Source organism: Taurulus bubalis, assembly GCF_910589615.1.
Source record: "Taurulus bubalis genome assembly, chromosome: 9".
Taxonomy (NCBI): domain Eukaryota; kingdom Metazoa; phylum Chordata; class Actinopteri; order Perciformes; family Cottidae; genus Taurulus; species Taurulus bubalis.
In genome coordinates, this window is record NC_136597.1 from 9,712,468 (window position 1) to 9,739,488 (window position 27,021).

The 27,021-nt window shown below is 41.9% G+C and overlaps 3 protein-coding genes across 3 annotated transcripts; 2 read left to right on the top strand and 1 right to left on the bottom strand.

Moving 5' to 3' along the window:
• The first annotated feature begins 17 nt into the window (after nt 1-17).
• On the top strand, nt 18-8,115 carry agbl2 (AGBL carboxypeptidase 2). The gene is made up of 20 exons (XM_079224132.1): nt 18-141; nt 578-751; nt 989-1,096; nt 2,174-2,321; nt 2,472-2,724; nt 2,930-3,331; nt 3,541-3,683; nt 4,471-4,630; nt 4,801-4,927; nt 5,002-5,102; nt 5,333-5,445; nt 5,590-5,668; nt 5,832-5,954; nt 6,237-6,335; nt 6,419-6,479; nt 6,738-6,953; nt 7,080-7,110; nt 7,212-7,426; nt 7,573-7,714; nt 7,914-8,115. The coding sequence occupies exons 1-20, from the start codon at nt 30-32 to the stop codon at nt 8,098-8,100; spliced, it is 2,994 nt and encodes a 997-aa protein (XP_079080258.1). The 5' UTR covers nt 18-29; the 3' UTR covers nt 8,101-8,115.
• Nucleotides 8,116-8,522: 407 nt separating this feature from the next.
• On the bottom strand, nt 8,523-9,855 carry tmem17 (transmembrane protein 17; the record flags this gene model as incomplete). Its single annotated transcript, XM_079224080.1, has 5 exons — nt 8,523-8,714; nt 8,846-8,989; nt 9,099-9,212; nt 9,532-9,635; nt 9,741-9,855. The coding sequence occupies 5 exons, from the start codon at nt 9,853-9,855 to the stop codon at nt 8,637-8,639; spliced, it is 555 nt and encodes a 184-aa protein (XP_079080206.1). The 3' UTR covers nt 8,523-8,636.
• A 4,874-nt stretch (nt 9,856-14,729) lies between these two features.
• LOC306741816 (tripartite motif-containing protein 16-like) lies at nt 14,730-25,040 on the top strand (the record flags this gene model as incomplete). Its single annotated transcript, XM_079224133.1, has 4 exons — nt 14,730-14,807; nt 17,532-17,777; nt 21,129-21,300; nt 24,511-25,040. The coding sequence occupies 4 exons, from the start codon at nt 14,730-14,732 to the stop codon at nt 25,038-25,040; spliced, it is 1,026 nt and encodes a 341-aa protein (XP_079080259.1).
• Nucleotides 25,041-27,021: the final 1,981 nt, after the last annotated feature.

The window sequence follows — 27,021 nt, forward strand, 5'->3', positions numbered from 1 at the left end:
TTCCCAATCAGGCAGAGAAAACCCCAACCATGGCCGTCTCTGCTATCAGGAATTGGTGGAATACCCACCAGTTGGACAAATCGGACAGCAATGACTCCAACACGGTGGAAGACGAGGAGGAATTGGCAGGAAGGAGGCAGTGTAAGCTGTTTTCACTGCATCTGGATATCATGTGTAGCCTTCTGTAAAGGCTTACTTGTTCAAATGTACATTTTAAATTGTTAATGTAGCTTCACCAGAAAGAGACATCTTGTTGCTGTTCAAGCTATAATCTGACGCCACTATGTCATGTTTGATGTGGAGTGAGAATCCTACTATTGACTGTCATATCCAGGCTCAGGTTTTCTGTTTTGAAAGAGACAAGGTCAAAACGTCCTCCCTCATGCTACATCATTATATATTAATCAAGGTCTTTTGTGAATGGGATAATTAAAGCAATCAAGTTGCAGCTTTATCCCTTCTTAAATGAACAGGCTTGTTTGGTCAAGGTGAGGTACGGTGGCAAACTTAATGAAAAATGTATACTGGACGATCAGGAAGAGCAGTCACTAAAGGAGTGATTCATGTCTCCTCTCAGTGTCTATAACCCTAAATCAGACTCTGCGGACCAGGCAGCTTCTCGTAGAATTTGATGGTGGCCGACCTATTTTGAGTCTCAGGGCTCCGCTGGACCTAGTTAACTTCCCATCTACATCCTGCCCCCGTTGGCCCATAGAGTGTGAGGTCATCAGCGACATCATCCATCACATAGGTAATTACACATTTTACTGAAACAATTATGTTATTGCTTATGTTACTGATATGCTCAAAGATTTATTGATGGTGTTAATCAGCCCAAGAGTAAGCACCGAGTCAAAATTGGGATCAGCTGCTCCAATCTTAAGTAAACGAGTAACACAATATCAACGAATGGATCTGTGTTAAACATGGCATGCCATTTTGCTGTTACTGTCCACACGTATTGACACCAAGCGAGCATGTGTTGTAGAGTGGGACCCCCCAGAGCCAGAGCCTTTCTACCAGCTCACGGGACACGAGAGGACACCCATGCCAGCAGGAGAGGAGAAGGAGAAAGTGGTATACTGCATTGACCATGGTAACGTATGACACCATTGCTGTGGAAATATTTTTAACGCCTATTCACAAGTTTCGGATGAGATGCTTAAAATAATGAGATCCAACAAACAACCCTAAAGCTTCTGAGTATTTATTCTTGCAAGAAGGAACAAGTCTGCAAGGGGCGATGAACGCTCAGCAGAGAAGTACAAATGCACATCGTTTTTTGAGCTCAGTTATACCCTTCCTTCCAACGGGCTGGGTAGCACACAAACACACACGGATAGGGAGTGTGTAAGGGCTGAGGGAGAGGTTAACTCACTGTATTATGGCCATTGTGGAGAGAAAGCTATCTTATTATTAGGGAGGCTAAAAGTGTCTGGATCCCAGCAGCAAATTCACGACCCGAAGGCCATAGGAGACAGACAAGAAAGTGGGCTTGATTGGAGGGAGGGGGGTAACAAAACAATGTGTTCTTCATGCAATTTTACGAAAAGTCTGACGATAGTGAGTATAACAAAATGGAGCAGATGAGGACAGGACAAATCTGAAGGCAACAACACATATCACCCTATGTTGATATATCAAAAGAAGGCAGGCTGTAAAAGTGTTAACTCGAGGAGTTTCAGCCCAAACAGGCTATTGCCAGCATACGCACACCATAGTTATATAAAATATAATATGATATGATATTCAAACCTGCAACAATTATAACGTGCAGTATTTTTCCATTTCACCATTACACACCAGCATTACATCATCAGAGAGTTGTTGACAAATTCTTCTGAACATGAGATAATGATAGGGACCTATTACTTTGAGTTACAAATGTGTATGCTACTGAGGACAAACCCATCCTGACTCCTTAATGCTTCAAGATTTGTATTTCATATTGATGTTACAATGTAAGTGCCGTATAACAAATATGCAAGCTTTGCTGACTGTTTAATATACAATATCAGGAATGTTGGTGGGCAATTAGGTAGTTTAAATGTCAGTGTTTTTCTAGATATTAACAATTAGTCATTTTCTAGATAGACCATGTCCATGTTCACTAAGAGCTTTAACAAACTAGGCTGTTGATGTTTACTCGTCATGTTGTTCTCACTCCTTTAAGCCACGACGCGTCCCTATTTCACCGGCTCCCGTGTCAGAGGAAGTGGGGAGCCCATTAAGAGCGCCACTTCTTATGAAAACCAGACAGACTTCACCCTTGAGTTTGAGTCACGCTTTGAGAGTGGGAACCTTCAGAAAGCGGTTCAAGTGTGAGTCTCTGCAGGCGAACGTACTGATTAGTTGCAGCAGCTATTCAACCATTTGTGTACATGTTATCTCTATTTGTTCTTACTATGGCTTTAGGTTAAGTTTCTCTCTCTCTATCTCTCGCTCGCCTCCCATTTTTCTTCTTTGTTCAGGGGTGTCTACGACTATGAGCTGACCCTGCGCACAGACATGTACACCAGAAAGCACACGCAGTGGTTTTATTTCAGGGTCAGGAACATGAATGCTAGAGTGACCTACCGCTTCACTATCATCAACTTGATGAAAAGCAGCAGCCTGTATTCTCATGGTATGAGACCACTCCTCTACTCTGAGAGGGCCAACGATGAAGGTGTTGGATGGCAACGCACCGGCTCCAATATCAGATACTACCGCAACTGCAATCAGGTGGGTGAACTCTCTGACACGCTTGAAAATTCAGAAATGGAGCCTAGATTGGCTTTTGTCAGTAAAACCAGTGAAGCCCGCTTTGTACTTTTCCAGCAGCACTCGAAACAAATCACACAAGAACAACAAGACTTCCCCAATTTTTGTTATTGTAATTGACAAAGCAGGACCTCGCTTAAAAAACATTATTTCTGTTTCTATTTAGAACACAAACGACAACAACAGCGACACAATCGCCTTCTACTCACTTACGTGGACTCTCCAGTTTCCTCATGACTCAGACACCTGCTACCTGGCCCACTGCTACCCCTACACCTATACCCACCTGCAGCGCTACCTTAGGGGCATTTCTTCCAACTCAGCAGTCGCGTCCTACTGTACACTGCGGGTGCTGTGCAACAGCCTTGCTGGGAACGCCGTGTACGTGGTGACTATAACGTCCCGGGGCGGCAGCAGGGTGGCGGGGAGTACCAAAAAGACTGTGGTGGTGACGGCCCGAGTGCACCCTGGAGAAACCAATGGGTCCTGGATGATGGAGGGGTTCCTGGACTTCCTGCTCGGAGACTCAGAAGACGCTCAGCTACTGAGGGACACTTTTGTCTTCAAGGTGAGGGACCTCGAGCTTAGAGTTTCACATCTGTCTCATTATCACGATCATTACTTCAATACCACAGTTATTTGTGATATGTTTGAGTAGTCATTTATGCAGTTGATGGTGAATGAGTAGAAGGATGAGGTTGTGTTGCCATTCATGATATGTTTTAATGCTATATACTGCAATCAAACACTGTCTCATTTGGATTTATGGGCCTGCAGGTGGTGCCTATGCTGAACCCAGATGGTGTCATAGTGGGTAATTACCGCTGCTCTCTGGCAGGCAGGGATCTCAACAGGAATTACAAGACATCGCTCAGGGATTCCTTCCCCTGTGTGTGGCACACCCGAAACATGGTGGAAAGGTAAGACGGTACACATGTATAAACAAAGAAATTATAACACTTACTACATTTCAAAGAACTTGTATTTCATGTACATTCTGCATTTAGTAGAACATTCAGCAATGCAGTTTTCATTAGTGTTTCCCCCCTTAAATGTAGGTAAACATTAATGTGTCTTTATATCTATAAGCCGATCAAAAGCTACACAATTTAAGTTTAGTTTAATTGTTCATTTGAAGCATACGTATAATACAAAAATCATCATTCAGTTATTCTACTTTGTGTCAGTGAGCAGCCAGTTGTGTTATTTAGGACATGTAGCTTCTGGCAGACTGGGTCATGAGTGAACATTTTAGAATAAAATAAACAAAGAGACCACAATAAAACTCATTGCATGCATGCTTCTTGCAATGAACACAGATTGTGTTATTTAGTTTGCATTTACTCCCTAACGTTAAGGCAGAAAGCAGTCCAGATGTTGAATTACTTAATTGCACTTCTGCTGGACTTTATCTGTCCAAAAGGCACATTTCCTTCAGATCAAATGGCACTAATGGTAGTATAAGCAGGTTAGAAGATGGATGGATGGATACTAGAAAGAATATTATGATGTTATCACTTGGTAGAAAGTTAATTGAAAGATGAAAGAGAGAGGCAGAGATGCAATAGATGTCAGCTGCTGATGGAACCAGGGTCATTGATACATACAATGTACACAAACGTCTGTTGAGCTTTGTGGAACTATAACTTTCATCCCTGTGAATTGTCAATCTATTTTCCCCCTGTTATGATATATTTCTCCAACCAGGCTGTTGGCTGAGACGGATGTATTTCTTTACTGTGACTTTCATGGCCACAACCGTAAAAACAATGTCTTCATGTACGGTTGTAACAATCGAGGCGATGCTTCGATGAAGCTTCACGAGAGAGTCTTTCCACTAATGATGAGCAAGAATGCCAGTAATAAGGTAAAGACACTGCTTTTAAAAAACTCTTTCAAACCTTCATTTATAATAAGGTTGTGCTTCTCTTTAAATCACGACGCCACACCAATCAGCAGTCACCATTGCGTCTTTCTTCGTATTCATTTGTGCATACTCAACATTTCAACTCCTAAATCTAAATCACTTTGCATTAGTTCTCCTTTAAGAGTTGTAAGTTTCGGGTTCAGAGGAGCAAAGAGGGAACAGGACGAATCGCCATGTGGAAACTTGGCATCAAGAACAGCTACACAATGGAGGCCACCTTTGGAGGCTCCACTCTGGGTGAGTTTAGACTTTCCAAATGTGTGTTTGTGTGTGTATGTCTCTTGTATTAAGATCACGTGTTTGAATGTTAGGCGACAGGAGAGGAACACATTTTACCACCCGAGATCTGAAGTCCCTTGGTTTTTACTTCTGTGACACTCTGCTGGACTACTGTGACCCAGATCCAACAAAGGTGAGAGATAAAGAAGCACATCTATAAGTGTCTTTCATTGAAGAAAGGATCTATTGTATGCACCAAAATATAACCGGAGACTGTTTTTTAAAGTGTGTGTGTGTGTGCGTGTGTGTGTGTGTGCGTGTGTGCGTGTGTGTGTGTGTGTGTGTGTGTGTGTGTGTGTGTGTGTGTGTGTGTGTGTGTGTGTGTGTGTGTGTTTTCATGCTTTTTCGTGCTTTTGATTTCAGACCACCTACTGTCTGACAGAGCTGACAGCTTTGTGGACAAAGAAGGTCAGAGAGAGGCTGGGTAAAGATTATGGCACTGACTGCAACTTCTCTGTGTCTGACCTAGAAACCAGGTGATATAGTAATTCATTATCATATTTATATGATAATAAAGTATTTATTACCATAAAAACACATGCAAACCAAGTAATATGGCATATGTAGCAAATGCGGTCTCATTCAGCTTGTATGTGAATATTTCTTGTTTGCTTTCACAGCACCAGTGGTTCAAATAGTTCCGATTCTGACGGACTCCCAGCTCATTTACTGAACCAGCCACAAACTGGGCCTCCAGAGGTACACTGACATAAATCTATTCTCCAGTGGAATAGTGTGTTTACCCGACTGTTTTATTGTACTCGGAAGGTTAACATCACATTTGGATCACTTTGTGAAAATCTGTTTTGAATCACGTCTTCTCTTGTATCAGTGCACTTCACGCCGCCACTTTCCAACACTGCAAACTCCAGTGAAGAAGAAAAAGAAGCGCTTGAGGAGTCGTAAACAGAGGAACAGGCTGCGACCAGAGAGAGTGAAGAACAACACACAGCCAAAGGCTCTGCAAAGCAGCATAAAAGACATTGTAAGAGATTGCATGAACCATTAATTAGTGCACACCGTTGTCTGGTTTCCGGTTATTGACTTGAAACGAGATTAATTAGTGAGCAGTCTTTACAGGAGTCCAAGCTGCCCAGTGAGGAAGCAGTTCAAGAGATCGTCCAAGGGAAGCCTATTGGAAGACACAGGAAGAAATGGCTGGTATGAACAGTGAGAGGGAATGAGTTTAGGAGACACAGACAGCCAGACAGGGAAGGCAGAAAATGTCCTGACTTGTCCTTTTTTTAATGTTTCTTTCTTTTTGAAGGCAAATGGCCTGATAATAAAAGCTGTGATCCCTCCTCCCGCCTCTCCCACTGGGGAGATCAGTCAGGTGACTCAGGTGAATGGCTGCGAGCCTGTCAAGGTAAAGACAACCCAGATGATCCAGATTGATCTGCAATTTTGACTTTGAGCTATATTTTCCATGGGCTACATTCTGTGTTTTAGGATGATAGAAAGATGAAAGCTGCATACAGGGAAACAGCATGTCCATGTGTCAACACATCAGGTAACATTTATTTCGGAGGCTCGGCCTTTCGCACACAGTGTCTATTTCACTAATACTGTCAGTTCAGTAGTGTATTTCCCATGTAGGTTATGGTTAATAATGTTACCTTTTGACTTCCAAATATGAAGGCAATTTTGGCAGACTCATTAAGTATATTTTAAGCATTTCATTGTCCAATGCTTCGAAAAAATTGAACCATCAATGCATGAGGAAATGTCTTGTGTAGCAGTGAACATTAAGCCTGGCTTGTTTTCACAGATGACCTGATGCCTCCAGGACAGTGGAGATGCTCCTCCCTGATGCCTCCAGGACAGTGGAGATGCTCCTCCCTGATGCCTCCAGGACAGTGGAGATGCTCCACCCAGCTGCTGCACCTCAGTGCTCTCCTTCCACCGTTATCTAATTTTATACAGAGCAACCGGCAACATCGTCGCTGCACCCGACAATCCTTCGCCTCCTATAAAGTCCACAGAGGTTTGTCCACGTGCACAGAAGTTAAAGATAGAACTACATTTTTTTTAAGTATCGTCATCTCTCAGTCAATGCAAGACTGTAACAAAGTGTAGCTCCTTTGTAGTAAAACCTGTCTTTCTCTTCCAGGGCTGCTACCGTCCCTTATAGCGCCTCACAGGTAAGCCTCACAGAGACTTTGTGTCCTCATCAAGAGACAGTGGATTAGTACATCTTGAGGTACATTCAGATTAATCAAGTGTTACGTCTCTTCTTTGTCAGGTCTCCCTCATCCACGTACTTCACGATGGTTCCAGACATTGCTCCAAAGCATTTGCTGTCAAGTTTCTCCGCTGACAAGTTCAACGCTCATCTTTTTGGAGACAGAAACGCCTTGCAGGACTCAGAACTTTTCGTTGTGCCGGAGGATTCCTCCACCCCACACACAGACATGACCAAACGGCAGAATGAGGAACATGAAGAAGATTCCTCAGAAGGTTTCATTTACACACATATTGTACTGATATATGAAACTGAAATGATTACTATGACATCATTTATTGTGGTGATCAAGTTGCATGAGAAAAGTGTTTCTCTATTCACAGCGCTTGCTCTTTATTATCTCATCTTGTCATCTATTCAGTGGGTTTGTCACTGTTGAGAAGTATACCACTTGGAGAGCAGAACCAGAGAGATCTGCCTCCTGACATCCTACAGAGAGAAGCTGAATCAAGCATGAGTGTATTCGTGCCTGCTCCGAGGGCCACAGACCTGAGCGGGAAACGGTAAATCCACTTTGAATCCTCTTGAACATGCTCTCTTTGTCAGTCATTATCTCTCTGCTCAGGTTGCTATTGCAGTTCAACGATTGGGAAATAAGCCCTGATATTTGTGCAATGATTATAAGAAAAGCAGTATGTATTTTAACTTCTTTTTTTTGTACAGTATTCCAAATGTTTTCTATCCTTTTTTTAATTTCCTCAGACTATGCAAAGAGACTTTTAAGGACAAAAGGCACCCGGGTGTTTTATCCCCAGTGTCGATGCCCTCAGGCCTCATAAAGATGGAATGTCCGCATCCACAGAGGGACACCAGGCACTATTACTCTGGAAGAGACAGCCAAATGGGTACAGCAGTGGTCACAAAATCATCACAGTCTGCCCCACTGTAGGCCACAATATTCATAATCTGGGAACTACAGGTTGAGAGTATTCTATCTATTCTCTGGCCAGTGATGTGAACGTCCTCTGATGGATCAGGAGGACTATGAGTTATTCACACAGATGTCATGATGCTGGTCAAACTTGTGTCAAAGTGAAACCCTATTAAAATGGTCTAAAATAATTACAATTTCCCCTTTTTGATTTTGATAAATTATATTTTTGCACAATATTTATAGCAACGCTAATCCATTGCTGATGAAGGTATGGACAAGATTGATTGGTGACAAACCTTTGGACCTCTTGGATACGGTGTGTTTCATAGATTCTATTTATTGCAATGCTACAAAAACATACAATCATGGAATATAACGTGACTAAAATATAAAAATAAATATGTTCACACCTTTTATTCTCTTTCATACTCATTTGTGTGGAGGAAATGCAATATGTGTAATACAAAAAGTTACACAGCATTTGTTGTCATCAGCCATAATGTGTGTGTGTGTGTGTGTGTGGGGTGGGGGGGACGTCGGAGCTTCAGAATTCAGTCAAACTGTTGGAGATGAAATTGTCTCCCCGTGTGTCTGACCATGTCCCGGAGAGCCACAAAACCAGAGAGGGCCTGGGTCATTCCACAAAGAAAACATTAAATCAATGACAATCACCAAATGATAAAACATGCACAACAGTAACATATGTTACATGCAGATTAGCAATGTTCTATTTTATTTTTTAAAAGCAATGTTCTCGTACCTGTGAGAGTATGAACATGGAGAGTACGATGTGAACACCTCTCTCCAGGGGCTGTATGAGGATGGCTTCATTGAAGAGCTGAAACAGGATCAGTGGAAACTGGAGCAGGATGCTCAGCAGCCAAAATCCAGCCAACTCCGGGACCTTACACAGACACAATTATAGCATGAACTACAACCTCTTGCGAAGTTTTTTTTGTGCGACGAGTCGACACACATTGTATATCTTTGTGTTTCTGTGAGTGATGCGTAACCTTTTCCTGCAGGTTCCCTGCATAACCGAGGAAGAGTCGAATGGCCTCTATCAGAGTCATCAGGATGAGAACGGTGACGAGGATGAACTTGTAGTAGTCTGGCAGGGCGGGATACTGGCAGAAATGACAAATACATCACTGAACGGAATTAAAATGAATCTGATTCATTCAAATAGGCTTTTATGAAGTTACTAAATGGTAGAAATCACCTATTTTGTTGTTGTTTACTGGCTAGTTAAGAAGGCTTAGATGTACTTGCTTGCTCTGTTTGAAGACTTTTAGCTTTGGACTAGCAACAATGGTCATGTGGCATTTCTATTGAGGGACAAATCTGTTTATGACGGGAAACCTACAGCACAGTCCGATCCTGTATTCATTGTTAGGCTAATGTAACGTCACCAGTCCCGTCTCACTTTCTCTGCACCCGGTTTACCTTGAGGTGCAGCATCACAGTTTCACTGATCCACCACAAGGGGAAGAACCACATGTTGAAGTACAGAGACATCTGGAGGTGGAGACTAGACAGCACCCGCTTGTCTGAAAGCAAAGCGACAACAGAAGCGACGTCAGCTGTTAAACTACGAGAGAGGCGACCCGTCACCTCGAGGCTGACTCGTCAACAAAGCTCCACTCGTGGGTTACCTTGTGGCACAAACGCGTCATTCTCTCTCGTGGAGGAACGAGTCCCGCGCTGGTCCAACAACACGGTCCGAGAAAAGTCTTCCAGACGTCTTCTGAGCGCCTCCGGCAGGTCCATCGTGTACAATGCTCTCTGCTGAACTCAAACATCAGCGGAGGACAAAACACGCGCCGCCTCTTCCTCACTGAAAACACTCCCGTCGTCTCCTTGGACACCAAAGAAATCTCGCACTCCGCTGAAATCTCGCAGGAATAAGTGTACTCTCGTTTTATCGGCCTGTTCATTCGTGTCCTGCCCCTAAATATTTAATTATGACACAACGTGCATCACTATTTATAATGGTGTTTTATTTATATATATATATATATATATATATATATATATATATATATATATATATATATATATATATATATATATATCAGATGGAAAAAAAAACATTTTTTTATATTTTAATTTCATTTAAAAAAAATGCACATTTCAAAACTATGGGTTACTTAGAGGCCAGATTTAGAGTCCAGATTTAGAGTAATGTATAAAACAAAAAAGTTCCTGTGATGGAGGATGAGGTTGAGGAACAAAAATGTCATAATGTGACTAAAAGATCATTTATTTTGAGATAAAGTTGATCAATAAATTTGAACAATCCATTATAAATTCCCAATTTGTCTCAATAATAGTCATAACAATTATGTTGCAATTTTGAGATAAAGTTGATATTATAATTCCCTAATTCCAGAATAAAGTTGGACCACATTTTTTATCAAGTTCCCCTCAGGGGTTCTTGGCAGTACACCTGGGCCTTAACCAAGAACTCTGTGTGTGGAGTTTTGCACTAATCCAAGTGCACAAACAGTGTTAAACATTTTTTCCTCAAAACCAATATCTGGTTACTCAGTTGAGGAGAAAGAATTGTCATAATGTGAGAGGAAAGGGTCATAAGATGTTGAGATAAAGTTGACATTATAATTCACTAGTTAAAGTTGAACAATCTTTTATTATAATTCACTAATTCATTGAGCACACATTATCTGTAACTTTGCCAGTTCATATAAAGCCTGCAGAGAATTCCGTGTATAGCACACAAAAAGTGTTATATCAAAATATATATTTAAAATATATTTATATTTAAATATAAAAAAGATATCAACTAAGCATACCCCCTATGAAAGCGCGTTTCCGCTACAAAAAAAAGTCATAATAATGAGATAGAAAGTCGAAAATATGAGATAAAAATGGGGTGGCTGGGTCATGAGCGTGGCGGAGCGAGTGAGGTGGCCTGTGTTGCTGCCTGTGCACAGTTTCCGGGAGCGGAGTCTGAGGGACGTTAAGAGAACGTTTAACGGTGTTGACTGTTGTTGGTGGAGCCCACGGCCCACAGTAGCCTGTGTTCTGTCCCCGAATAAACCACACAATGAGCAAGATAACGTCTCGTAGCTTTCCTGACCGAGGGGCGCTACGACCTATGGTTATGTGGCTATGCTTGAGACTCACTGTTGTTCTTCTTCATTCTCTAAATCAGTGGTTCTTAACCTGGGTTCAATCGAACGCCAGGGGTTCGGTGAGTCACTCTCAGGGGTTCGGCAGGGGTCAAGACAGCCCGGTTGACACTAGCAATGTCGGGCCGCAACACACAATTTTTCTTCTTTTCGTCACATTGATTTGCAGTAAATATTCATTGAGTTATGTTTTTGTGTCTGTTGCATGGTTCATTTTGTGCACTAACAAAATATATACCTATGTTTTGAAGAAATCATATTTTATTTTTTCAATTACAAAGGGTTCGGTGAATGCACTGATGAAGCTTGCAGGGTTCAGTACCTCCAATAAGGTTAAGAACCACTGCTCTAAAGGGTATTGTGCTAACACACTTCACCGCAAAGCGGCTGTCTAAACGACAGAGGTCAACTCCGTGCGTTACTTTTCAACATACTGCAAGACAACGTTTAACGGTGTTGACTGTTGTTGGCGGAGGCTGCGGCCCACAGTGGCCTGTGTACTGTCCCCAAATAAACCACACAATGAGCAAGATAACGTCTCGTAGCTTTCCTGCTTTTACCGGTAGCCCCCTATGAGAAACACATGCAACAGCTACATTAATAGCAATGCTATTATTTGTTGAGCTAAAGCGTTAACAGTTACGCTTGCATATCGTTTGCATGGTTAGACCAGCGAGGGGATGAGGAGACTTGTGAAGACAGCGCAGATAACAGAAAGGAGAAAAGCCAGCGTCATGAAGCGCATGCACACTTTTTATCTCATTATTTCATTCTCATTAGTGCAAATTTCATATCATATCTCATTATTATGACTATTTATCTCATAATTAAGACTTTTTTCTTTTTTTGTGTGGCGGAAACGGGCTTCTATACTATCGGATATCATAAAAAAAACACACACACACACACACACACCTGTGTGAACACCTGCCCGCAGCCCCAGACTACAATATAAAACATTATAATAGCCTAAACCAGTGGTTCTCAACCTTTTTACAATGGTGTACCCTGTGTGAAATATTTTTCCAGGCACAGTCTGTTTCTTTGATCACAGTCATTGCAGAGAAGGAGGCAAAGGGTAGTAGCTGCTCCAAAGCTTTCTGTCCCAGGTCAGGGTGCTCCTGCTTCACACACACACACACACACACACACACACACACACACAACTGTGAGTGTGGATGTGGCAAACTTCATCTGGAGGCCACGGTCAGACGACACGTCCAGGAGTTTTTCCTGATAAGTGACAGGTAGCTTGTTTTTGTTTGCTTCAGACAAGAGAAATTGGTTCCTCACCCAATCCAGCGGTGCAGATTTATCCTCCATGTCAGGAAAGTAGGAATGACAATATTTAATCAAGTTGATCAAATGTCCCACTATGACCGACTTGACTGGAGCTCTGTCCACATCCTCACTACAGAGAAAATCTTCCACCTGAGGAAAGCAGGTGAAATCTCCCTCTGCAGAGGACCTTCTCCACAGCTCTGCCTTCTTCAGGAAGCCACCCACCTTGTCATACAGGTTTACAATGCTGGTGTCCTTGCCCTGCAGAGACACATTTAGTTCGTTCAGTTTGCTGAATATATCTGCCAGATAGCACTTTGCAAGCCAGTCTGTGTCCTGGAACAAGGTGGCATGGGGAGACATGTGCTCGACCAGAGAGGTGTGTACTTCAGAGCGTAATTCTAACAGCCGGTTGAGTATTCTCCCTCGAGAGAGCCAGCGCACTTCTGTGTGCAGCAGCAGTGTTGTGTGTTCAGCTCCCATGATGTCACAGAGGCGGCGAAACAGGCGTGCATTGCGTGGTCTTAACTTCATGAAGTTGATCACTTTGACGCTGTCGTTCAACACGTCATGTAACACAGGGCTCATGTTCTTGCACGCCAATGCTTCCCTGTGTAGGACACAGTGAGTCCATTTCTTTTTGTAATGCGCGCTATGAATCCTCTCGCGCTGCCCGTCATTGAGGCCGCTGCGTCCGTGCAGATGCTGTTGCAGAATTTCCAGCTCATGTTGACAACATAAACAATGGCATAACATCTTATTTGGCATTTGTCCCTTCGTGTTTTCAGCAGCATTGCGTTTGAGTTTTAAAGGCGGCAGTGATAGACGGGTAATGACAGGTAGCGTGTGCTAGGTTGGGTCAAACCAATCCTGATATAGGGGAGACTCTGGGTTTTTAGGATAATTAAATTAAATAGCCTACTTAATATACAATTAAGTTTATGAACTTCCACTTATATTGTATTGAATATTTATAAAATGACTATTTTTAAAGGATTTTTTTGTTTGTTTAAGTGTGAGGCCTTCCACACAAGGCATTTGAACATATACAATTGCATCACTTTCATTGAATTTTTTGTGGTTTAGTCAACTTTGTAACCTCCATGGTGTTCCTGGAAAAAACAGTGACCACCATAGGAAATGAATATGAAACACTCAATTATGTATATACATCAGATGGGGGCAAAAAAAAACACCAATCAGAGCACCTTGTTCCATTTTTTTTTATATTTTAATTTTATTTAAAAAAAATGCACATTTCAAAACTCCAGGTTACTTAGAGGCCAGATTTAGAGTCCACGCCTTTTTGGTTTATTCTGTCTTCTAGTATAACTATAGAGATAAAGATAAATATATACATCTACATGTATACCTTTGCCTAACATGGTGGTGCACTGGGTATGGGGTTCGCCCGCCGTACAGGAGTACCGGGTTCGATACTTGGTTGTGGCTTGGCGTCACAACCAAGTAAAAACTACTCAATCGAAGGGGGCTTCCCGAAGGGGAACCTGCGGACTAATAGAGTTCAATGTTAAGGTAAGGCTCGCTTGTTTAAGTGGGAGTGAGATTGGCCCGAACTTAATTGAGTATGTTCCAGAGGGGGAGGGACTTTAGTGGGAGGGATGCAAGCACACGCCACCATGTTAGGCCGTGTTAGACGTAACCAGTTACGTCTAACACGTTATTTTTTTAATGTATAAACAATTTTTTTTCCTTCAGGGTTGAGAAACAAAATGTTATAATGTGACGAAAAGATCATTTATTTTTAGATAAAGTTGATCAATAAAGTTGAACAATCCTTCATAAATTCCCAATTTGTCTCAATAATAGTCATAACAATTGCATCATGTTGCAATTTCCCCTCAAGCAGTACACCTGGACCTTGACCAAAAACTCAAGTGAGCGGCCTGTGCTCAAGCAAGTATATACACTGAAATAAATACTATATATATATATATATATATATATATATATATATATATATATATATATATATATATATATATATATATATATATACAGTACAAAAAATCTCGCTCGCTCACGCGCACACGCGTCAGTAAAAGTCATAGGATCGTAGGGAGGGACCAGCATGAGCTGCCAATCAGTCCGATCTCCCCCTTTTGCGTTAGTTTGATGCGACACGCGAGTTGACGCACATGTGTCACTCCTCCCACAGCGAAAGTGACTGTCAGTCTGAGCGGGAGAGCGATGGCTTCCCGTCAGGAGTTGTTCGACTGCCCCATCTGTTTACAGTTACTGGGTGATCCTGTGACAACCGCTCTCATGGTAAGTACCCGCATTATTAAATTGTTCAAACATGGTGGGAGATGTCTAGTTAACACATTTATATACATTACTCGTTTTTGAGAGAAACTCAATTCCTCCACATGGCCCGTGTATATTCAATGCTAACCGCGCTTAAGCTAGCTAACCTTGTCAGGGGAGTTCAGCACGTTAGCTAGAAAACGTGTCCTGAGGACCCGAATAATGCTGTTAGCTGACTAGTCTGTAATGAAAGAACACTTTTGTATTATCAAGCCATGATGTTTGAGCACAGACATGTGTAACAACGCCTCGCACTGCATCTATAACTGTTTTAACCGAGCCAGCTGGTTTACAAAGGCAAGCAGGGTTGGCGTAGCTTTAACGTTCATGTAATGGACACGTGGCGAAATTGTATTGTAATGTTTTATCTCCTGAAGTCAAAATGTATAGTTACGATCTAGCAGACGTGGGCGGTGTCAGATATTATTACATTATATACAGACACGATATTCAATACATAAGGAGTGAGAACGGTTTGCAATACTATTGATAGATTTACCATTTATGTTTTGTAAATTGTGAGATTTCACAACAGTTGTTTGTCTCTGTTTCTACCAGGCTGCAAACTAGGGAATTTTTTATTTTTGGACGTGAAGCCATGCCAGAGTGACGGTGGTTTTCCTGTGTTCAGTTAGAGTTCTATTTTAAATTTAATGTAATTTGACCCTGTGTGCATTAAGTTAATAAAAACATGTTTACTGTAACATTTTGCTCTATGTGTCTTATTTTATCGTATTGTTATATAATAATAATTAATTCAGCCGGACCCGGGCCGACTTGTTTCTTCTGGTGTGCCGGCTTCGGGCCGATGCTGGCCCCGGTTAGTTTCGATTACGGCCCAGTGACGGCAGTGTCGGCCGCCAGATTTGGAACAGTGTATTCGGCCCAATTCTGGGGCGCCATCCATGCCGAGTCGGTAATTCAGTTTGTCCCCATGCTCAAGTGTTTTTTTTTGTCACCGAGGAGGTTCTGAAAAGCTTTGTGTTTCAACAGAGTCAGCTGGAGCGAGGTAAACAGGAAGTTGCAGACAGTGCTGAACTCGGAGAGGAAAATGACAGAGCTGAGGCAGGCTGCAGACTCTATACGAGTGAGTGCAAACACAAAGTACTTCTACTACTATTCATGAATGTGTTTCTTTACTTTCAAACTCCTGATACAAGAAAGGCAGTGTACACATTTGCTGTTTAATGGACAGATAAAGAAAAGAGGAAAGGGGGTGTAAACTGGGCAAGTGTTTGACAGCAGAGAATGTTGAAGATATTGAGCCTGAAAAGACTGAAAAACAGGCATGATGCATGCAGACTGTATATTTAAGCAATAAGGTACGAGAGGCAGTACTGTGTCGTGCAATAATGTACTGTTCAAGGGAGTTGTTAGGCCCGACGTGCAGCGGAGGGCCGGCAAACCCTTGAACTGTACATTATTGTAGACACAGTACTGCCTCTCGTACCTTATTGCTTTTATAATGCGAGTGCCTGCGACTTTATAAATAGTAATAGTAAGCTCCCTTTCAGCACAAAATAGTTGTAGCCACCAAACGCAGTGTATCGCATTTCAGCGACAGAGAAAATAGTCCCGGGACGCACATACGGGACTATAAAACGGACTGCCGGTTGGAAGCAGGGTGGAGGACGACACGCAGCCACCGATGTAAAGAAGTGCTCTCGCTGCTTCTGTCCTTTTTTTTCTTCCGTCATTTTTCTCCTCCATGATGTTTAGAGAACTTGCCTCGCGTCGGGAAATTACCGACGTAATTATCTCTCACTGGAAATTATCATGATTTTGTGGTCAAACCCTTTTCATTCCTCATCTCAGGGAGGAAGTGACGTGTGTGTTGTCGTTCGTTATGCTAGTGTGGGGATGCTACGTGAGCTTGTTAGCTGTTCCGTTTGAGCTAACGTTACTGTTAGCGAAGAGCCCCGTTGCAATACTGTGAACACTCAAGCAATACACCTGCAAGTTAAGGAAACCAACGTATGCGAGTCGTTATTGCGGACGTTACAATATCAAAGTTTACACGAACATGTTTGGTAACAGTCAAGCTTGAAATGCCCAATTTAAATCTACCTGTTATTTTAAGTGCGCACTGATATGGAACGCTCTAAATGTAAACAGGCTGTACAGTACTTTATGGCTAAATAAACTACACCTCGTGACTCACTCTCAACCAATCAGAATGCTTGATTTGATCAACCCGTATTATAATTACCAGTTTAACACTACCATATTATTTAGTTTACCCAAAAAAGGATTTAGTTTGTCCCCCATAGTATGTCAAATGCAATATGCCAAAAAAATACCAGAATGTGTTAACATCCAGTCACCTTTAGCAGTATGAAAGCCAGCATGCTTTTCTGGCTATTCTGACCCACAATCCTTTGTGCAGCAGAAATATGAGCAAGAAGGTTAAAGAGCAAGGTTCCATGTCATGACGAGGTGGTATGTCTCATTGACGTATTTGCAATCTCTAACATTTGTCTCGCAACCTCTTTGGAGTGTCCAGACCCCTAGGTTGGGAACCACGGCCCTAGACTACTATTACAGGCTATACAAACATGTCAAGTTTTCAGTTATTTATCATATTGCATACTAACTTAAGGGAGTTTAAACGTAGCCCAGGACTTTTGTAAATATGCTGTAACTCAAAATAGTCATCAATCAAATGGTGCATGTTTCCTATACAAGGATGGCGCATGGGAGGCGTGTGATGACTTTGAGCGACTGTGTGTTGAACGCATCCGTATATTCGTCCGCTGTGTGGAGAGGAAGCGCTCTGAGATGAGAGAGAAGGTTGGAGACGCAGAGAAAGCTGCAGTGGACTGGACCAACAGTCATCTCGGCCAACTGGAGCGTGAAGTGTTAGAGCTGAGGAGGAGAGAGGGTGAACTTGACCAGCTCTCACTAACAGAAGACCCCATTCAGTTTCTGCAGGTGATGAGATGACACTCTGTTAGAAGGAAAACGTATTTACTCTTAATCAACTACTGTTTCACAGTTATATTATTAATCATATACTGTGTAAAGGCTTGTGGCTTTGCATTTGACCTACTGTCCTGTTAAAACATAAATATGGTTTAACAGTGACCTTCTGATAGTCTTGAGACTGTGGATGCCTACATGTCTCTGTTTGAAGAACGTGGTGTTCCTTGTTATCAAATGACCATTCCGATGCAAGCGAATCTGAAGACTTCATGAGAGCTTCTGTGATTGTGTCATTAATGTATTCAAAAGGTAACTCTCTGCTCATTCATTGAGCAGTCCAGGATACTGATTCTGACTCTGCTCCTCTTTGCAAAGATTAAATGTCCTGATCAATGATTTTACCACCAGGTGTCGAGTAAATTTTTCGATCATAATTGGTCCTTCGGACTCAACATCTCCCCTCCCCTCCAGAGTGTCTTTCCTGAAACCGTGCACGGGGGAGTCCAGGACTCTCACAGAAAGCCCTCCACCCTACAACTCGCAAGAGTGTAGTTTGGTGTTTTTGTGAGGCCAGGTTTGACTGGAGGAGAGAGGAGTGCCGAGAGATCCGTTTTGTTTGTTTTTCACCGACCCAGTGAGGAAATCAAGATGAGAATAGGGTACTGCGAAGCAAGGAGAAATAAACTGATATTGGTGGACTGGCTTTATAAAGCCCCAAGTGAGTGCGCGCTGCAGCCTTCTGTTGTAGTAGAAGCTTCGCATTCAGGTCTTCTGATATTGGGTTCATGAAACCTTTCTCCTGGCTTCTAAAAATACGAAAAAACTCATTAGACAACCCAACGTCAGAAAGAGAAGGGGGTGATGTGGTCTGTTAAATCATGTGATAAGTATCATTGAGTAGGACTGCTAACACCCTGTGACAGGAAGTATAATTCAGTTACTGCAAATATTAGCCCACCCAAAAGTAAAGAGACATCGAGTGGGGGTTAGTACAGGCCCAAAGGCAGGACATGGATTTAAATCAGAGGTGGGCAAACTACGGCCCGGGGGCATTTTAATCCGGCCCGCCGAGTACTATAATTATTATGACATTAAAAAAAAAAAAAAAAAGAAGTTATAGTAAAGACCGGTGTAGCGCTTCTCCGTTCCCAAGTTCAGTTTCCCAAAGCACGATGACCACAACAGACCAGCGTTGATGTTTCTTCATGCTTATTTATTGCACAGCGCTTTTTTAGACTTCTCGTGTGTGTTCTGCTGCAGCAGAAAGACCGCTGTAATGCCTTCTGCTGCGCACACGGCTCTGCTGCAAAAGAACACACACATGAAAAGCCTAAAAGAGCGCTGTGCAATAAATAAGCATGAAGAAACATCAACGCTGGTCTGTTGTGGTCATCGTGCTTTGGGAAAATCAAGTCGGGAACAGAGAGGCGTTACAGCAGTTTGTACGCGCCGTGCGGACCGCTGCCTGCCGTGTTCTGCTGAACTAGAGCGACACGCAACACTTGCTGTGCTGCGCTGGTCAATTCCACCCCTTCCCCCACTGATCCCACAGACAAGGGCGACACTTTTATTTTTTTTATTACCGTAATATACCGCAAAACACTGAAAAGCTCCACTTCTTAGCGGTCAGAATCCTTTTTAATTATGTCGTAAAGCGTTAACTTTAGAAGAATTACGGTAATATGAATCACTTTCTGTCGTCGGAGACAGGGTTTGTACTACAACAGTTTTAGAGTTGTAAAATGAACTGACAGCTGCATGCAGAGTATTTTTCCTCAGTATAACTAACATAACTAACCACATTCCACCCTGCGCGCTCATGTCACGTGACATATAGGGTTCTGTCTGTCAGCCTCCTGCCATCCTCCTGCAGTGATCCCTTCTGTCACAATGAGTGGACCCAAGAAAAGAAAAGTCGACAGTGAGTGCAGAGTCTTTAATGAGTGGACTGCTAAGTATTTTTTCACCGAAGTACGATCAAAGGCTGTATGTCTTATTTGCCAAGGAACCATTGCAGTATTCAAAGAATACAATATTAGCCGCCACTTTTCCGCCAAGCATGCTAACTATGCTAGCCAACAGTCAACGACAGAACGGGCGGCTACTGCTAAGAGGTTGGCAGCCAATTTAAAGAGTCAGCAAAATATTTTTCTCCGCCAAACTGCTATACAAGAATCAAGCACCAAGGCAAGTTTTTTGCTAGCATTCAAATTAGCAAAAGCCAGCAAGCCTTTCTCTGAAGGAGAGTTTTTGAAAGAATGTATGGTAGAAACAGCAGGTCTCTTATGTCCAGAGAGCAAAAACAAATTTGAAAAATTGAGTTTATCACGCAGAACAGTGACTCGGCGTGTAGAACAAATTGATGAAGATTTAACCAGCGAGTTGAACAAAAAAGCTGAGTCATTCACGTTATATTCTCACACCGCCCCCTGCCGGCCTCGCCGTCCTCAAGTGTAGCGCCACGGGTCTCACACCGCCCAGCACCCCCTGTGGCGGACCACAGGCTCCCCACCTTCCCTTTGGCTCCAATAATCTGTTTTACCAGATACTCATACTCTCATGTGGTCTGCATTTGCGTCCGCAACATTGTCCTCCCGTGACACGTTCACACAAACACTCTCCATCCATCTGATACTGGCCCGTCTGTCAATTTTTTTTATTCAATGTGGCCCCTGAGCCAAAAAGTTTGCCCACCCCTGATTTAAATGATAGGCAGGCAATAGATGAGATTAGGCCAATCCAGAAGGGAGTGATTAAGGAATCTAGAGCAAGTCATAAGGGAAGAAAACAAGATAGATCCAGAAGACAAAGAATAACATAAAAGGCGCTGAGTAGAGAAATAAAATAGAAATAAATACATGGGGTCTAACGCTAGCAAAGGGTCTAAAGAAGAACCTTTCGAAGGAGATATAAAATATATGAAAAAAACAAAGAATGAGAGAAATATCAAATTTTCCAAAAAGATGGAGAAAAGAGCAAGAAAATTAGAAGAAGTATGAACAAAACATGACTAACTCTTCTAAACTGTATCCAAGAGATAATGAAGGGGTGTGTGGAGGCCAACTCCTCCGTGGTCTTGCCCCTGCTCCTGCTCCATCCAGCGTCTCCTCCAAAACATTCCATTCCACTCTCCACCTTACCGCCGCGGCCCCGGACACGCACAGCCAGATGCAGCTATAATAGCTGACCTGTTGTCTGCAAGGCGCAAAACCTATGGCCCGTGCTTCAAAGCAGTGAATTCGGGACCTGGGACAAAACACGGTGAGCAAAACATACCAGTATGTCATAATTCTGAAAACATGTCAAGAACTTCAAAAATGATGATGACTGAATCTGTTTGTTCTGATGCTCTCTTCCGAGATAACCAAAAACATGGAGCGTCGCGTGGCCGGGGACGTGGGCACAGGAGGGAGAGTGGATGGAAGGAGGACACCACAAAGAAGGGAACTGTTTCCGCTGTGGGAAGGAGGGACACTGGAGGCAGGATTGCAGGGACGGAATCGTCAAGGATCCACTTCAGCGGAATCACAAGGTTGTACAAACACACCACATGGGCCTGGGGACACTAAATAAAAAGAAATATAAAAGTGTTTGTTGCAAGAGGTGAAAATGTTTGTGACTAGATTTAATATAAAATAATATTTTTGGTTAATTCCAGAACATACAAATCTGTTATTTGAACCTCAGAAGACAACAGATCAATAAAATGATAAATCAAATGCAAAAAGGCATGAAAGTAGTTTAGGTTACAATAAAATGACTGCTACCAGACTATGGTTATAAATTAAACCTAGCCACCACAATCTATTACGCAGGAACTAAAAAAAGAAATATGAAGTGGCTCCGCCATTTGGAACAACAACAAACGAGGGACATGCGCACGCTGTCTTACTCTTAAAAATAAATAAATATGAGCGCTGGTTCTTTAAAGCCGTATGGCAAAAAGCAAGAATACCAAATCTTTACTGAGGTAATATCACTTTTTAGAATCAGAAGGTATTGTGAAAATCTTACCATCTTTTCTCAGAGGAAAGGCTGCTAAACTAGCTAAATGCTAAAACTCCACAGGAGAGTCCAGATTTTACTCTGGTATGTTCCAAAACAATAGATAAGAGTGCAGAGAAGATACTCTGGCACTATTTTGGAATTCTTTGGGACATTAAAGTAAACAAAAAGAAACTGCAGCTTTGTGGAGAGAGAGAGAGAAAGTGAAATACCGTTGGGTTCCTAATTATGCTGAATTAGCAAAGCCTTTATCAAAACTAATCTATGATGAACCAATGGCAGCACATGACAAATTATGGACTGCAGAGGCAGACAAAGCTTTTGTGTTTAAAAAAAAAGATGCTAACAAGCTCATCAGTACTGGAATTGCCTAAATTATGACAACTTTTACACAAACAGTGGATTGTAGGGAGGGTTCATGACATCTGTTTTGACACAGGAACATGGGGGTAGACAAAGACCCAGAGCGTTCTACTCCTCACAATTAGACTCTGTTGCCAGAGCAATGCCCATTTGTTTACAAACAGTAATGGCAGCTTCGATGGCTGTACAAACGTCGGCGTCGATAGTGTTATTCAGACCTTTACACTAAAAATACCAAAATCGCTTATATGTCACCTGCAAAACACCCTTCATGCATGGCAGTGTTGCTTTCACAACCTCATTTGACTATGGAGAGATGACACAACACTTAACTCAGCCACACTTTTGCCCACAGCTGATGAAGGTACAACACATGACCGTATTGAGTGTGTTACCAAGAACTGATCTAACAAGCCTATTAGGCATAAAGAATTGATGAAGAAGATTTTACTTTTGAAGTTCAACACTTCATTAAATAAAATAATAAAAAGAAAATATGCAAACAAGTGCTCCACAGCAAGCAAAATAAATAAAAATAAACATAGCTGTGGGAGGGATGGGGAAAGGTTTCTGAAGGTTTCCTGAAGGTAGATTAGTATTGCCTTAAGCATTACATGGAGATACAGCTCTTTTTAGCCATGTGACTTAACTATGGCTAAACAAGTGGGAGGGTATCTAGGAGAAGGAAGGTGTTTAATGCATATGGCTACAAGGTGTTTAATGCATATGGCTTTACTAATCACTCAAAAAATAAATAATTGCCAGAACCAGTATATACATTTCAGTACATTTGCATGAATTCTATTGAACTCAACCAATGTGAGGGGAATACATATTGTCTAAACGATTATAAAATAGGTTGAAGTATTTTAAAATAATAAAAGAAGTTTTTACTGCATATGACTATGCTAATTACTTACTAATTACTTTCATATTCAGGCTGTAAAACCTGAAGACTGAGTCTAAGAACCAGACAAGGTAGATCCACAGCGCTCTGGCTACCCAGGGGGCCGTGGGGGGGCAACTTCACAAACGTTTCAGGCATGGACGTTGTTCACACAATACGAATCATTCAACTGCATTGACCAATTAAGATAAAACAAATCAAAGTAAAAAAAACACCTGCCAGTCAGTAATTGATTAAAAATAAAGAAATTCTTAAAACTACACAAAGCATATTTGTGTATTCATACAATACAGTGGAAAAACAATTATTCAAATATGGGATGGACGATAACTGGTTCAAGTCTCATATCGAAGCTGGATGTTCTCCCATTCTGATTGTTGCAGTCTGTGGCTCTCGAGTAAAGATGTTGTGGGTTTTTAGGTCAGTTGGACGCTAGGGATGGGTATCGTTTGGGTTTTTTCCGATACCGGTGCTAAACCGATACTTTTAAAACGGTGCCTGAAACGATACTTTTTTATTGCCAAGGCAATTTTTTTTTTTTCAAATTGAACACTATTATGAACTGTTTAAAGTATGCTATAGATATAAATAAATAAGTACATACAAAACACTTGACTTCAAACTACAGCTTCAAACCTTTTAACTTCAAACTATAAAAGTATATATTTAAAAAAGAACAGACACAAGCATCATGGCCTGATGGGACCGTGTGCAACAGAACTCAGACACTGTTGGATTCTACAAACTGCTGCTTTACTGGACTACACGTCATCATTAATATCAACTGGAGAGATTTGTTCCAGCAAGCTGAGGACGGACGTTCAAAAGCTCGTGCTCGTGTCTCCAGCGATCTCTGTGTGCGCGCACTGTGTGTGTGTGAGCGCTGGAAGCCCCGCCCCCTCGAGCCCCGCTCTGCATGCAGGCAGACAGAGAGCAGAGCAGCGAGTGTGCTCTGATCCGCTATTTTAATAATCGTTTTTAGCGTGCGGGTATATAGATACCTTTTTAGTATCTATATACCGTGCAACTTTACAGAGTAGTGTAAAAAAAAAAAGTATTTAAATCGGCTCAGGCACCGGAAGGAAGCACCGAAATCTGCGTTGCTTTTCGGTCCGGTAGGAACCGGACGTGTTGGTTCTCGGTACCCAACCCTATTGGACGCGAGATGAAGGTCCATGACCGAAACGTTGTATATCTGATATGTATAGGTATTCAAGATGCACCACGTTTGACAGGAATATATTCACATGTTTAACTGTGCATTGGCTTGTATCTCTTTCCCACAGGTAGAGAACTTTGCCTGGTTTGTTATTTTTCGCCACCATTTCCATATCTTTCTATTATTTCTCCCTAAAAATTACTTTTTTGAAGAGATATAGGAGTAAGCGCAATGCTAATTCACTTTGCACAAATATCAAACATGAAAAGCTTCACTCAGCCAAATGAATGTTTCATCTTTCCCCGCAGACTCCACAGTGGAGGTGGATCCCAACACGGTGGCTGCATGTCTTTGTCTCTCCGACAGAAACAGAGAGATATCGTGGGGTGACGCGGATCAGGCTCATCCGGATCACACCGACAGGTTCACCTTCTACCAGCAGGCGCTGTGCAAAGCGGGCCTCAAGGACAGCCTCTACTGGGAGGTGGAGTGGGATGGTGGCATTGTGGACCTGGCCGTGTCATACAAAGGCATTCAGAGAAAGGGTTCAGGCAGAGGGGGCTGTTTCGGCCACAATGAGCTCTCCTGGAAATTAACCTGCTCTTCGTCCGGCTGCACATTTTGGCACAATAATCTTCACAAAGGCCAGATGCCTCCGGTTCTCTCTCGCAGAGTGGGCATACACCTTGACTACGAAGCAGGAACGCTGAGCTTCTACAGCGTTTCCGGCTCTGACGCTTTGACACGGCTGCACCAAATCCAGACCACCTTCACTGAACCTCTCTTTCCTGGGTTTTCTGTTGATTTAGGTTCAACACTGAAGATATGCAACACCTAAGCCAGTTTATATTAAAACATTTCTAACCACAGGAACTTCTGCCATTCAAGTGCGTTTCTCAGTGACTTGTAGCCGGATTTATGTTCAGAAAATATCCTGGTACAAATAGTAAGTTTTGTCTTTATGTTGCTTGTTGTATGTTGGAGAACCACAATGTAAATACACCATTTCAGGTTTGTTGTTTTAATTCTTGATGCTTTTTCTGTATTTTTACTTATCAAACATGGCAAACAAGTAAATCAAGCAGGATGTATTTGCTGTAGTTTAACAGACTCAAATAGAGGGCCATGCCAATGACATGTCTATCATTTATTTGATTTAATGTGCTAATATTTACATTCAATGTTCTAAATATGATTTGCAAAAGTATCTCAACATAATTCACTCATTTACAGGCCACTTTTCACAAAAGTAAAATAACGGTCCCCAATTGCAATCTGGGTACATGTTCAATTAAATACATACATTATGTTATTACATTATGATTGTTCAGACTTTGACATAGTAACATGCAGCGCCAGCGCCACCAACAGTAGATATAATAATGAAGGCAGTCATAAAATAGATTCAATAGATTTGTTTGTGGAGGAGCAATCCATGGTGTCGTAGAACCGCAGACAGGCCTTGTAATGCAGCAGCTTCTCAGTCAGAGGGCTGATGGTCAGGGCTTGACCCTGCACAGTCAGGTCTTTGTACCTGGGCAGCATCAGGGAGATGAGAATGACTTTTTGTTATCCTCTTTTCTTTCAAAACCAATATCCGGTTGCTCAGCTGAGGAACAAAATACAGGTCAGACTAAAAGGTCATTTATTTTTAGATGAAGTTGATCAATAAAGTTGAACAATCCTTTATAAATTCCCAATTTGTCTCAATAATAGTCATAACAATCGCAACATTTTCATCATGTTGCAATTTTGAGATAAAGTTGCTATTATAATTCACTAATTCAAGAATAAAGTTGGACCACATTTTTTATCAATTTCCTCAAGGGTTCCTCAGGTGTTCTTGGCAGTACACCTGGGCTTTAACCAAGAACTCTGTGTGTGGAGTTTTGCATTAATCCAAGCGCACAGTGTTATACATTTTTTTCCTCAAAACCGATATCCGGTTACTCAGTTGAGGAGAAAGGGTCATAAGATTTTGAGATAAAGTTGATATTATAATTAACTAGTTCAAGAATAAAGTTGAACAATCCTTTATTATTATTCACTAATGTATTCAACCTTATCTGTAACTTTGCCAGTTCATATTAAGCTTGCAGAGAATTCAATCTATAGCACACAACACATTTTATATCTAAATAAAAAATTAACTAAGCATATCGGATATCATTACACACACACACACACACACACACACACACACACACACACACACACACACACACACACACACACAGCGTGTCATTCTCTCTCGCTGGTCCAACAACACGGTCCGAGAAAAGTCTTCCAGACGTCTTCTGAGCGCCTCCGGCAGGTCCATCGTGTACAATGCTCTCTGCTGAACTCAAACATCAGCGGAGGACAAAACACGCGCCGCCTCTTCCTCACTGAAAACACTCCCGTCGTCTCCTTGGACACCAAAGAAATCTCACAACGTGCATCAAACAAGCTATTGTTTTGTTTGTTTACTCGCATTACTATTTCAGACGAGCAGCTTAATTGGAAGATATTTTTTTTTGTTAAGTATAAGATGAGCTCATAAGCTTTTCAAATAAATAGATACATCCCTCCTGTCGTGTTCGGGTCAAATCTGACCGAAGTACCTGTTGGGTTGTGTTTTACATTTGAGGCTTTCCACACAAGGCATTTGAACATATGCAATTGCATCACTTTCATTGAATTTGTAGTGGTTTATTTAACTTTGTAACACCCGTGGTGTTCCCGGACAAAAGTGACCGCCATAGGAAATGAATATGAAACACTGAATTATGGACATACATCAGATGGAAAAAAGCCCCATACCCATCATCCACACACAG

Coding starts and splice junctions, on each gene's coding strand:
- agbl2 (XM_079224132.1), top strand. CDS start 30: ATGGCCGTCTCTGCTATCAGGAATTGGTGGAATACCCACCAGTTGGAC. Junction 5,669..5,831: donor CACAAACTGGGCCTCCAGAG/GTACACTGACAT, acceptor TTTCCAACACTG/CAAACTCCAGTGAAGAAGAA. Junction 7,111..7,211: donor TCCCTTATAGCGCCTCACAG/GTAAGCCTCACA, acceptor CTTCTTTGTCAG/GTCTCCCTCATCCACGTACT.